The following is a 12,620-nucleotide window of genomic DNA, read 5'->3' on the forward strand; positions in this document are numbered from 1 at the left end:
CAGATCTAGGAGAGCTACTTTTGCTTCTTCGATTAATATATTTCCATTAATATAACATTGGACTCACAGATTTATTTGTACAGCTTAGATTCTAATCGAAAATTTACCTTTGGGCTATCTCCCCCCGATGCCTCTTTGTCATTTTCTGACTGTGAATTGTCAGCCATTAGATGCAGGTCAGATGGTATTACACGACCCATTTTGTACCCTGAAGAACCTGCCCCACGGGGGCTAGATGGGCAGGAATTTGCAGCACTGTCAAATAGAGAGAAGCTTGCTATTCTATTACAGCATATATCACCATCACATTGTACATCAAACAGCCCATGTTACACCCCAAAACCCAAAACCAACATACAATTATAATATCTGCAACAATTTCCACAGTAACTCTTGCAAATCAAAATCATTCAGTGCTATGAACATTAGTAGTTGCAGAAATATCTTCTCACTTGGAAGTTCCCCCTCTCTTCTCTAAAGCAGTAATTAGCAGATCTGTGGGTTATACCGTTATCACCTCTGTGCTGAAAGATCTGCATGGCTACCCATCTTTTTCCGGGCAAAATTCAAAGTGCTGGTTCTTATCTTGAAGGCCCTAAACGGCTTGGTGCCAGGGTAGCTGAAGGACCATCTTCTCACATTATCCAGCCTACCAGTTAAACTCTGCCTCACAAGCCCTGCTCTCAGAGGTAAGGTAGGTGGTGAATGGAGACAGGGTATTTTCTTTGGTGGCATCTTGCATCTGGAACAGCCTCCCTCTTGCAGCTTACCTGGCACCTACTTTGCTTTCTTTTAGGTGCCAGGTCAAAACACATCTTTTTACTATGGCTTTTAATTAGGGGTTTTATCTTATCAATTATTTTAATGGTCTACCTCTGTTTTATGGACAATTTTTATGATGTTTATGTTTAACGCATGGCCTTTATGTCTATTGGTTTGGTTCTCTGTCAGCCAGAACAACCAGCTGCTGTCATCCGAGAGTGTCTCCAACTTTAGGCTGTTTCAAGCTGAGGAAAGTCGGAAGGCTTTTGGGCAGCTTGCCTGCCTGCTGCACAGGATGGCTTTGTGGCTCAGGGAAAGGTGAGGTACAGGAGCTATCACCACAGCATTCCTAATGGGGCCAGGTTGGGATGCTGAGGATTCCCCTGGGTAGAGCACAAGGCACAGCAATAAGTCTGAATATTTAGCAGATTTAATTAACCCCCATTCCCCATGAATGCTGAATAACAAAGCTTTTACTATACTGATAGTTACCTGTCCAAAACACAAGTTGGAACCAAAGGGCCACAAGAAAAGCACTGTTTGTAGGATGGGTATCCCCCCTCCAACCCACGGCAGCTCACTTTGCTCTCAGAAGGTTGAGGGATCTATCGTGAGAGGGAACTGGCAAAAGTTTTGTCCTGCTCTTCTGCAGGTGAAAGGCATCTTTGGATGCAACTCTATATTTTAAACAAATATGGATCACTAGTCTGTTTCAAAACTTAAAGCTGATACCTATCAAACTTATCAATTAAAGTTTTCAATTCAAAGTCACCAATTTTAAACTGTTCAAAATGTTGAACTTTTAACTTCTAAAATGTATTGCTGATAAAGCAGCAACTTTATTAACTTATGGAAGTTATTTACCAAGCCAAACTGCTAAATAACTTGAATCTCTCAAAACACTATTGTTAACTTTAAAAGGTTTCTGAAACTTTCTTCTGATTTTTTAATAAACATAGTGTGCATATAATGAGCACGTAGCTACTATTCCATTTCCCACCTAGTTTTCAACAAAAACCAAAAATGGTGTTCAATAAGGCTGTTACCCAATTAGAGGAATTCTTTTTATTAGTTTTATATTTAAAAATTATATACAGCTAAAGCAGTATTTTTTTAAAATACAATATACTTAGACAGTATGTTGCAGCAGACATCACCTTAGAATAAGCATTCTGTCCCTAGAAGAGGAGGGACTGCCTCTTTGACAATGACAGCTGCTGTCTACAGTTTTAAAATTCTTACTTTAAATATCTGTTAACTTTAAAAAAAAAGGTTATCCAGTGATGAGGGGCATTTTTTAATCAACTTGAAAAAAATCAGTCAGGTAACAAAGATACGATATTACTTAAACAGTTTCATCATCAACTAATTTTGAGAAAGTTTTATTGTAAAAGCCTGATGGACAAAGGAGTAAGAAAATTACAATTAATTATTTTTATGTTTCAGACAGACAAAGTTCAGTATTAAGTGTTCTGAACCCCTTTGGTGAAACAAAGTGGAATATAAATGGTTCCATAAATAAAGTAAAAAGTTCAATGGAAACATTAGCATCTGTAGATCTTCTTCTGCTTTGTTCATATGAGCACACATATGTCTCCCAAGAGACAGCTGTATATGGTTACAATTGCTTCTCTTGGGATTTGCTGTTTATGTTTTGTTCAGCTAGGAAAGGACATTGATAAAATTGCATGATAGAATGTTTGTTTTGATACCAAGGATCACCAAGTGCAGTTTCTGAAAATCCAGGCATGCTCTACACTTTGACCAAGTAATTAATACTGCAATTTCATTATCTTATTAAAATTTCTAGTGTGTGCTAAAACATGCACAAAAGGGTAATTTAAAGAGGAGTCCAGACCTCTGTATTGCTTATTTCCCTTCCTTATGCCATATCATATGCCAAGCCAGATGGTTCTCAGGAGTGGCTTTTCAGAAGAAGCGAGCAACTACAGAGGGGAGCCAAAAGGCTCCAACGTGTGCAAAGATACTGTATGTGTGGCCTTTGGATCCTGGCCCTTGATCACACTCTCCACTCTCTAATTCTTTCAAAAAGGAAAAACTGCCACCAGATTTATAACCCTGCAAAGGAGTTGCCATACTGGGGGGTGACAGAACAATAGTAATAAAATTACTGAAATGTTACAACAATGTCATTTCTTCTGCAAAAGTTTATATTAGCAGATTTAAATATCACATCTTTTTTCATTAAACAACTGCTAGCACCACATTTCAATCAAAACCTTAACTCAGTTCAAAGAGAGTTTTATATCCTTTTAAATGTAGTTATATTAGTAGGAAGCAATTAGATCTTGACCTTGACTATTCTAACACCCTGACCACCTGCTATTTTGAAATTGCTGTCCAACAGGTTTTCATATAATGTGAAAGTGTGTCAATGAACCATAATTAGCAAATAGTCAATTTAAATAGCTCATCAATAAATACATTCATATTCACCAGAGGCAACTTCATTTTAAGGACACTCACTTATTTTTAAAAACTCATGTTTGTGTCTCAAAGTATTTTAGGATAAGAATCATGAACCAAGAAGATACTTCTCAAATCCTGGACATAAAGCACATCATAAAGAGGTGCTCAAATCCCAATACTTAAAATGCATTATCACATTTTGTTTCCCCTACTTCCAGATGTAGGTGTGACTCATAAAGCTCAGCAGTAATCTTAAGTAGCACATAAGCATGTGACTTTCTGTAAGAAATATTACCATATGTTCAGCCTGATAATTTAAATCTTTTTCTCCTAGAAGCAATTCATATTACAGAATGCTATCTATTTTACTTTCTATTTATAGTACAATCTGTGGAGTGTCTTAGTGGTTCTGTGGGCAGTACCTGGAGCAAAGTGTATGGAAAATGCACTATTCCAGTGTAGATGGGAACTGGCAGATTTGAAAGTAGGATTTATCAAAGATGGCCCATATTTGGCAAGGATGCTCACTGCTTATCTAATTTCCATAGCACCCTGAAAGCTGATGTTGCAAGGTCCCCTATTTCCCCCACCTTTTCTCTATGCAATACCAAATTGATGAACAGCAAAATTTCACACCTCACGAGATGTTACAGAAAGAGGAAATCAATCTGGCTTGCATAACAGAGATGTGGTTGGAAGATGATGATGTGGTGTGTCTGTTTCAAATAATTCCACCTGGTTATGACGTTCTCCACCAATCCGGCACAGATGGACAGAAAGGAGGGATTGCTAATATCCCCTGCAATTCTTTCAACTTTTTCAGATTCCCAGTATAAACTATAGCTGGCACAGACTGAATGCTCCTTATACCAGGAAGTAAGGACAGATTAGGCATTCTGCTGGCCATTTAGTTCCCCAGTAAGCACCCTCTCTGAATTGGCAGAGATGCTCTTGGATTTGGTGCTGGAAATACCTAAACTGTGTGACTGAAACACCAAGACTGACACAACGTGCTACAGAGCATACTGGGAGACCTATGAAGCAACGGTGGTAACGTTTATTTGCTGCTATTTCTTTACAACTACTGCATCTGCTAATTCACAACCAGCCCAATTGTTTAAGGTATCTTGACAGCTGCTGACTCCTAAATCTCAGTCTTTACTTTCTCAGGAACAATTAACTGTGACACCTTTGCAAAGTTTTTGCTTATAAAATAACATGAATATGCTCAGATTCCAGCTGTAATACAGGCCAGGCAGAAGGAATGCTTACTACATCATCTGGTCTACTTACAGATCTTGTGGACTCAGTTACAAGGATGGACATTGCCAGGATTCTGGGATATGTGAAGGCCAGTGCCCACCACTTGTGCACTAAATTCTTGTCTATTCTGGTTGCTAAAATCATGTAAGGACTAGGGGTGTGCATCCCAAAAAGATTTGGATTTAACCCGAAGCAGGGGGAAAAATTGAAAATACCGTAATTCAGAAGCGGCAAGCCGCTTCAGAATTATGGTATTTTACTTGCTCTGGTATGCTCCATAAATATTCGGAGCATACTGAAGTGAGGGGGAGGCAACTCCCCCACCCCCACCTTTCACCCACCCCTGGGGCAACCCCTCCACCCCCCACCCACTTACCTGGATGGGGGGAGGGTGATCAGCTGGGCAGTGGGCTGCTGCCGCCGCCACCACAGCAGCCATGGCAGCACGAGGCTGTGACGGCCTGGGCCAGCCGGCTCCTCTGCTGCCACACCACCTACTGAGCCTGCAGGGTGGTGGGGAAGGCCAGAGGCCCCTCCTCCGGCCCTTCCTGCCCCTCAAATGGCCGCAGCGCCACAGCAGCCATTTGAGGGGCAGGAAGGGCTTTCTCCACCTCCTCCGCCGCTCCGCGGGTGACGGGGAGGGCCAAAGCCACCGCTGCTGCCAACACTGTCTGCAAAGGTAAGGGGAGGTGGGGCAGGGGGGCTGGGGTGATGTTTAAAGGGCCCCACCGCTGCTTGCAAGTGGTGCAAGCTTCAGAATGCTTCGGAAGCGGTGCAAACTTCAGAATGCTTCGGAAAGCTCTGATTTGGGATTTCCGAATTGGGGCCAGCATGCTTTATGGATCGGATTCCCAAACCGCACATGCCTAGTAAGGACCACACAAATGAGCCTTTGATGTCTATCATAAATCAGTCACTAACTCTGGACAACTTCTTTCAGCCACTCAAAGAGATAGTTATCAACCCACTACTTTAAAAACTATCCCTAAACAAAAAATGATGTGGCCAGTCAATTATCACCCATTCTCTAATCTGTCCTTCCTGGGCAAAATGACTGAGGGAGCAGTAGCAGACCAACTCCAGTCTCCCTGGATAACTCATGTGCTCTGAACCCTTTTCAGTCTGGTTTCAGGCAGAGTTATGGGACAGAGACAGCTCTGTTGGCTTTAGCTGATGACTTCCATCTGAATGTAGACAAAGGCCATGCTTCTTTGTTGCTCCTCCTGGATCTATCTGCAGCCTTTGATACAGTAGATAATGCCATCCTGTTGTTGCATTTAAAGGAAGAAGCAGTTAATCAGGGGATGTGACTTGAACAGGTTTAAATAGCTCCTCACGGAACAGCCTCAAAGGGTTGCCATTGGAGACCATCTATCTTTAGTGTGGAAGCTGTATTCTTGGGTTCCGTATCTTATTCCCCATTTTATTCAACCTCTATGTAAAGCCTTTAGGAGAAATATTTTGGAGCTTTGGAACTGAGTGTCATCAATAGGCAGATGACACCCAGTGGTTTTATCTCTCTATCAAAATCCCCTGGTGTTGGAACAGAGGTACTGAATCACTGCCTTACTATTGTGGTCAAATGGCTGTAAGTGAACAAACTGAAACTGAATGCAGACAAGATAGAAATGATGTTGGTTGGAAAGGGAGAAATTCTGAAGGACACTATGTGGCCCACTTTCAATGGTGGTCTGCTGAAGCTTGCTGACTCAGTTAAGAGCCTAGGGGTTGTACTGGATCCAGCATTATTGATAGAGTCATGTTAACGCAGCTGGAAAAAACACTTTCTTCCAACTCAGTTTAGCCAGGAAGATGGCCTACCACCTTGACATAGCCAATTTGGTCACCTGGATCCACACCATGGTAACACTGAGACTGTACTGCCCTTTACACAGGTCTTCTCTCAAAGCCCACTCGAAGAATCCAGTTGGTGCAGAATGCTGCAGCTCATTATTATTAGGAATGAAGTAGAGCATACCTATTACTTCCATTCTGCAGTCAGAACTGGCTGCCTATCAGTTACTGGGTTCAATTCAAGGTTTTGGCTATCAAATACAAAGCCTTTCATTGCCTTAGTCCCTCATATCCGAAGGATGACCTCTTTCCCTATGCTCCCATCATGGCAGCTTCACTCATCTGAACAGGACATTCTGTAGGTGCCACCCTGCAAATGGGAAAAAACAACTACCTGTACACAAACTTTCTCCTTTATGATCCCTAACCCTTACGGAGTGGACTGCCTGATGAGGTTATTTTATTTATTTGTTTGTTTGTTTGTTTTCGCTTTTTATTCCGCCCTCCCCACATTTCCAGCAGGCTCAGGGCAGATTACAAAATACATAAAGGTTAAAATATATAAAACACTTCCGGTTTGGGATCCATGGAGGTCTAACGCAGCTCTAAGTGCAGAGCTGACCGGGCTGCCGTTTCAGCGGCTGGAGGGGCACAAATAGCCCCCGGCCACCTGCTCTCAGGCGGAGAACAGGCAAAGAACGCTCAAAGACCTCAGGGTGCGTTGATCTCGGGCGAGGGGGGGTTCTGCGCTAAGGATTCTCTCTCGACCCTTGAGGTCCCACCCTTTGACAGGTCGGCATAGATCTCTGCGACAGACCCGGGGCCAGTGCGGCTGGCATAAGACCTTCGTGCCCAAGCTTCAACAGGGGGAAAACAAACGGAAAGAGAACTTAAGATTGAAGCAGTGATTACAACCCAGAAAGACGTTTGAAAAGGTAAAGATCACTATCTCCTGAATTGGGATGGATTGTTAAAAGTAACGAAGTTTGTTAAAAGTAACGTTAAAAGAGAGTTAATGGAAAAATTCTAAGCAACTTTATATGATTTTTAAGTATTATATTAAGTAGCAATAGCGTTGATACTATGAGAATTAATGGGATAGAAATTAACTAATCTATATTTTTTGGAAAGATAACCGTATAACATAGAGTGAATATATACATACATACGTAAATTCAACAATAAGTGTGTATAATAAGTATGTGTATAGAAGTATTGGAATTGATGTATAAAGGGGGGCAAATTGTTTGTCCCATATTGAAGAGAATAGAAGGAGTAAGATAAAACACAGGTTATCAAAATGAATATTATTAGTAGTTTTAATGAAGAAGATAGATTAAGAGGATTTTATTTATATGACAATTTATATGTGAAAGGAAGTGGAAATAGCGCTTAGAAGAATCTGAAAGTATATTATAATAAACAAATAAAATAAATATGAAGGAGTAGAGCGAAAGTGGATAGGGGGTTGGAAAACTGTTGGAAGTCAATAAAAAGGGGGGGGGAAAGGGAGGGGGTTAGAATTAGAAAAAATTAAAGAATGTGATTATAATTGTTATTATATGTTTCTAATCCAATAAAAATTCTTTTAAAAAAAAAAAAAGGTTAAAATATATAAAACAGTTGTTATAATTAACAATTCTAAAAAATCCAATTTATACAGTTAAAATACAGGAACTCCAAGTCTCCTGGATTTCTGCAAACTATGTAAAACTAATTGAGAAGGGGGTTTTTTTTTATAACACAAGTAAGAGGGATGTGTTCTAAGGAAATGGTTCAGAGAGGTGCTTTGGTAAAGGGATAAGGACTGTAGGCTATATCATTGTGTACTGTGTTGCAGTAAGTATGCTCCTGTTAGATAATTTCTGCATCGTTTAATGTGTCATGTATAAATGCTTATGCCTTGTTCCAGCTCTGTATCAGATTTTTACAATCCAAACCTTATTACATTGTTTATTGGATGTCCTAGCCACTGATCGTACTGACTTGCACTGTATAATCTACTTCGAGTCTCAGTGAGAAAGGAAGACTATAAATAATGTAAATAAAGTTGAGTCTACATTATGGAAGAAAAAACGAAAAAGAATCTACAAACTGAACTATTCCTACACATATTATAATGCACCCAAGAATTCTAGCAAGTAGCAAACCCGGTGATCAAATGCTACAATATTCACACCCCTGCATTCTTAGAACCAAACCAGATAAAAATGCAGCAGATCCCTACCTTTAATTGTATGCTTGTCCCAGTAGTAGTGAGACTGTTCAATTTTTGAAGCAAAAAGACACAGAGATTGGAGACATTAAGCCTCCTTACTGATCTAGCATTTATCTCTTCACTATCTCTTGCAGTTATTTGTCTCTTCCTCAGACTCTCATACAAGAATTGAGGCTGGCTTGGAGAAAAGCAATTGGATGGAGGAGGTGATGTGGGAAGGTAACTCATGATTATAGGGAAGGTCAAGATCTGATCACTGTGTCCCTTTTGCTCTTAAAAAGGAAAGCTGCTCCACCGATGCACTTAGAGACAAGTCTGGCACCATCACACCTAGGTTGTCTCAAATAACCCTGCACCGTGAATTTAAGACTAAACTCCAGCATGTTAGGTAGAACATGTAAGGCTGTGATTTACTCCCAGGAAGAGCTGAGCCACAACTGAAGCAATTTCAGATGAAATTCAAGAGTCTTATTATTAATATTACATGCAGAATGACAGTCTAAATACCTGATGGTTCCTGTGGGAGAAGGTAGAGGGCTGATCAGGTGAGCCACGTTGTCTGGAATGTTTATTGTTAGGGGAGAGAACTGGGGTTGCACAGGTTTCACTGGGGACTGCGGGGACTCCTGTTTTTCTCGTTTTTCATTGGATAAAGCTGTAAATGTTATCTTGATGTTTGTGCTGGGAAACCTGAATGTACATCTGGAAAAGAAATGCACATATTAACTGGAAGGATATACAATAATATTTGCGTAGTTTCGTAAGCATTAATCAAAAGTGAACTAAATTTTAAGCATGATCTGCAATTGGCTTTTCCAGTAAAAATTACTAAATAAATAAAAATAACTAGTATGTGAGTCTAAAAATACAGACCAAGACTAATTAGCACACTACCCTAGCAAAGACATAACTCCATAAAGGTTGGAAAACATTGGTGCCATGTACATAAAATAGCCGATAAAGAACCAGTTTATATTAATGACATTAAAATCTGAAGAATTCTAGCATCCAATTTTTGAAGCTTGCATATTTCCTGAACTAAAAAAACCTGACTTCAATCTAGACAACTTGTTATGAAACAGCCTGTTTGGCAATATCTAACTAAGTTTAACCTCCGTGGCTACAAGGATCAACAGCTGAACAGCCAAGCAAAGCAAATCAAGCTGCACAAAAAAGCATATTCTGCACAGAAATGGGTATTCCTTATTACTGCCACTTTTCAACATTTAAAAGAAGCTAAAGGAGGAAACAATTCTACATTAACAATTAAACCAGTGAATCGCATGCTGTTCTAGTACACAAATAAATACATATTTATAGAAGTTATCTCCAAAAGTATATCAAAATATATATCATATACAGGAAAGGGCAACCAAGACAATCAAGGAATTACAAAAAAGGCTACAACATTAGACACTTTTTAAAATAAAAAGAAGAGAGACATCTCGAGGGGGGCATGAGAGAAATTTGCTTCTAGAACTCAAAATCACCCAATGAAGCTGATGGGCAGTACATTCAGGAGAGAGCAAAGGAAATACTTCTTCACACAATATATAAACAACTTACGAATTCACTGCCATAGTTATGGGCAAGAGCCAATATGGGATGCAGTTCTAAGCTTCCTGGCTTTTTAAAGCTGCTTGCTGTTACTCAAGCTTCTAAAAGCAAATAGATGTAAGGCTGCATTAGGTGGTAGGTGAGGAAAAATCTTCCTTCCTTGCCAAATCCACTCTCTGTACGGCAATTTTCCTCTCACACTAATTCTGACATGCAACCAATGCACGTTAATGGAGAAGTCCCACTCTCCACTGTGTTCAACAGGCCTTACTCCTAGGAAAGCACACAGAGAGCTGAAGCCTGAGTTTCATGTTTTGGGAAAGTTCTTTGCTGTTACTGAAACTTTGAAACAAAAAGCTGCACTCCATAGCCACTAAGAACTGTCCTACAGGAAAGTCATTCTATAGCACCGATATTAGCAAGACAGATGAGAAACAGCTCAATATTAAGTGGAAATCTCCCCTATAACGTTGCAGTGCTCATAGTCAATGTTTTTGGAGGCAGATTGTCTTTTCAAGCCTCAAAACCCTTGTTTGAAGCCCTACATATTACCGCTGTTAAGGTCCAAGGTAAAGGCAAGGTGTAAACCATTTACTGGGAAACTTCTCTTAAGATTGTCAATATTATGGCTTTGGGAAGACAGCTTCTCTGAGGCTAGAATAGTAAGTTTTGTAATCTGAAAATAACATTTTTCTTTAGGGGGTGAGAACAGGTAACGAAAGCGGTTTGTTCCTTACCCATTTTCCAAAAATAGTAATGGAAAAGTGCTCCTTTAAGATTGCAAAGCTGTAAGATCAGGACCTCAGAGCATCCAAGAATTCCAGGCCCCAGCTTTGTAATGCTACTTGTCAATATGCATAAAAAGCTTTCACTCTAAGCGTGGAAGAAGGGCACATAAGCAGTTTGCTATTCATGTCTCTCCCTGCTCCCCCAAAAGCTGTGCTACAAGGAATTTACCCTCCTATCCGCCCAAACTACTTGCCATTTATCCAGTCCATCAAAAGGAAGAGGGCTTCCACTTGAGCTCTCTTCATGCTGCCAAAGTTCCATGGTAGCATGAGACAGATTGCATGCTCAGCCTTCATTCGGTCAGGTTAGGGGAGGGAATTCTATATGTTATGGTGAAAGAGGGAAGCTGATATTTTTCTGCATCCTCAGAGGCTCTCCATCCTCGTTACTGATGACTCCATTTTAGTGCTGAAATCATCAACATGGGTCACCAACTTCAGTATGAGATGGAACGGAACTAAACAGGTTCTCCAGGTTCAGAGACAATATATATGTGAATCCTAGAGGCCAGGACAGACAACAGGACAGAGTTGCTGCCTTCATGACCAAATTGTGAACATACTAGGGGAACCTGACTGGCAACTATTAGAAACGGAATGTTGCATTAGATTAACCTTCAATCTCATCTAGCAAGATAGTTTTTAATAGGGTGAAAACAAAACAGCCATTAGTTCTTCCCTACCCACTACAAATTGCTCACACTTTTTCTTGGCATAATATCTACTTTTTCCAAGTGTGATATCCCACTACTTTAGCTTTCATCAGTTTTTCTACCAACAAAATAAGAATAACTGCCTAACAGTAACTAGCATTAGTGTTAGCTCATTCTGGGAAACATATTGCCCTCAGAAGTACACATCCCACCATGCTATGCAGCATTAAACCACGTAAAATTTAAACATCCACAACAATCACAGAAGACAGCCTAAAGAAACCAAACACATCCTTGCACAGACTAAAACGAATGCTGAAAGAAGTCTGCCTGCATGCAGCAGTTACTGTAGAAACCAAGCTCTTCACCATTTTCTCCAAGCAGACGACACAAAAGAGCTGGAAAGCAGGGATCGATGGGAAGCAGCTTATAAAGCTGCTTGTCACATCAGCTGCAGGAAAACCAGACACTAATTCATTAAAGCTGCCCATGTAATGCTTCTGGAATTTGAGGCTCCACAGTCTGCAAGTACAAAAGAAACTCTGCCTATGGAAACACTGCACTTTTTAGGTACTTAGCATCATTAAACACAAAGGCTAAGCACAGGCCAGTTGTGTGGCCCCTCTACAATTTTATCTTCAATTTTAAGGAAATGTATTACTATAATTTGTTTAGAAGACGACAAGTCTACACTTGTTTCAGATTTACAAATGACTGTTTCAGCAACTTAGACTCTATTTTACTTTAGCATAATAGAAAAGTTTCTTCTAAAATAAAGCCAATTTTCTTTTTCACTTTAGCCTTATTTCCTGCTGTTAGATCAGTTCATTTTATAAAAATACATTTTCTTTTTCTACAAAGGGTTTGAGCACTGTGAGCTGGAACCATAGGTGCCCTTGAGAAAGTAGGAGGCAGGAGAGGTTTCAGACTTCTCAACTGAGACTCAGTCCCCCCACAATGAATCCCATGCAGTTCCTATGGATCCCAACCCCAAGATTTCTTTGAGAAATAAAAAAGAAAGTGGAAAGGTTCGTTCTGTGATAATTTTACAATCAGCCCAAAGATTGATCCAATATTACATTTAATTTAAATCTATATATTACAGCAAAAATAAATAATGGAAAAGGCTGCATGTGGGATTCCACACCTGAAATT

At 40.1% G+C, this 12,620-nt stretch overlaps 1 protein-coding gene across 1 annotated transcript in view; it reads right to left on the reverse strand.

Annotated features, from left to right (window-relative positions):
• LOC129328957 (forkhead box protein K2-like) overlaps positions 1-12,620 on the reverse strand; it is a 38,980-nt gene that overhangs the window by 11,759 nt on the left and 14,601 nt on the right. Inside the window, exons 2-3 of the mRNA XM_054978297.1 lie at positions 8,975-9,169; positions 108-255 (exon numbers count right to left, since the gene is read on the reverse strand). Of these exons, the coding sequence (XP_054834272.1) occupies positions 108-255; positions 8,975-9,169 (343 nt within the window). The remainder of the gene's footprint in view (positions 1-107; positions 256-8,974; positions 9,170-12,620) is intronic.

This window comes from Eublepharis macularius, chromosome 4 (genome assembly GCF_028583425.1).
Source record: "Eublepharis macularius isolate TG4126 chromosome 4, MPM_Emac_v1.0, whole genome shotgun sequence".
NCBI classification, from domain to species: domain Eukaryota; kingdom Metazoa; phylum Chordata; class Lepidosauria; order Squamata; family Eublepharidae; genus Eublepharis; species Eublepharis macularius.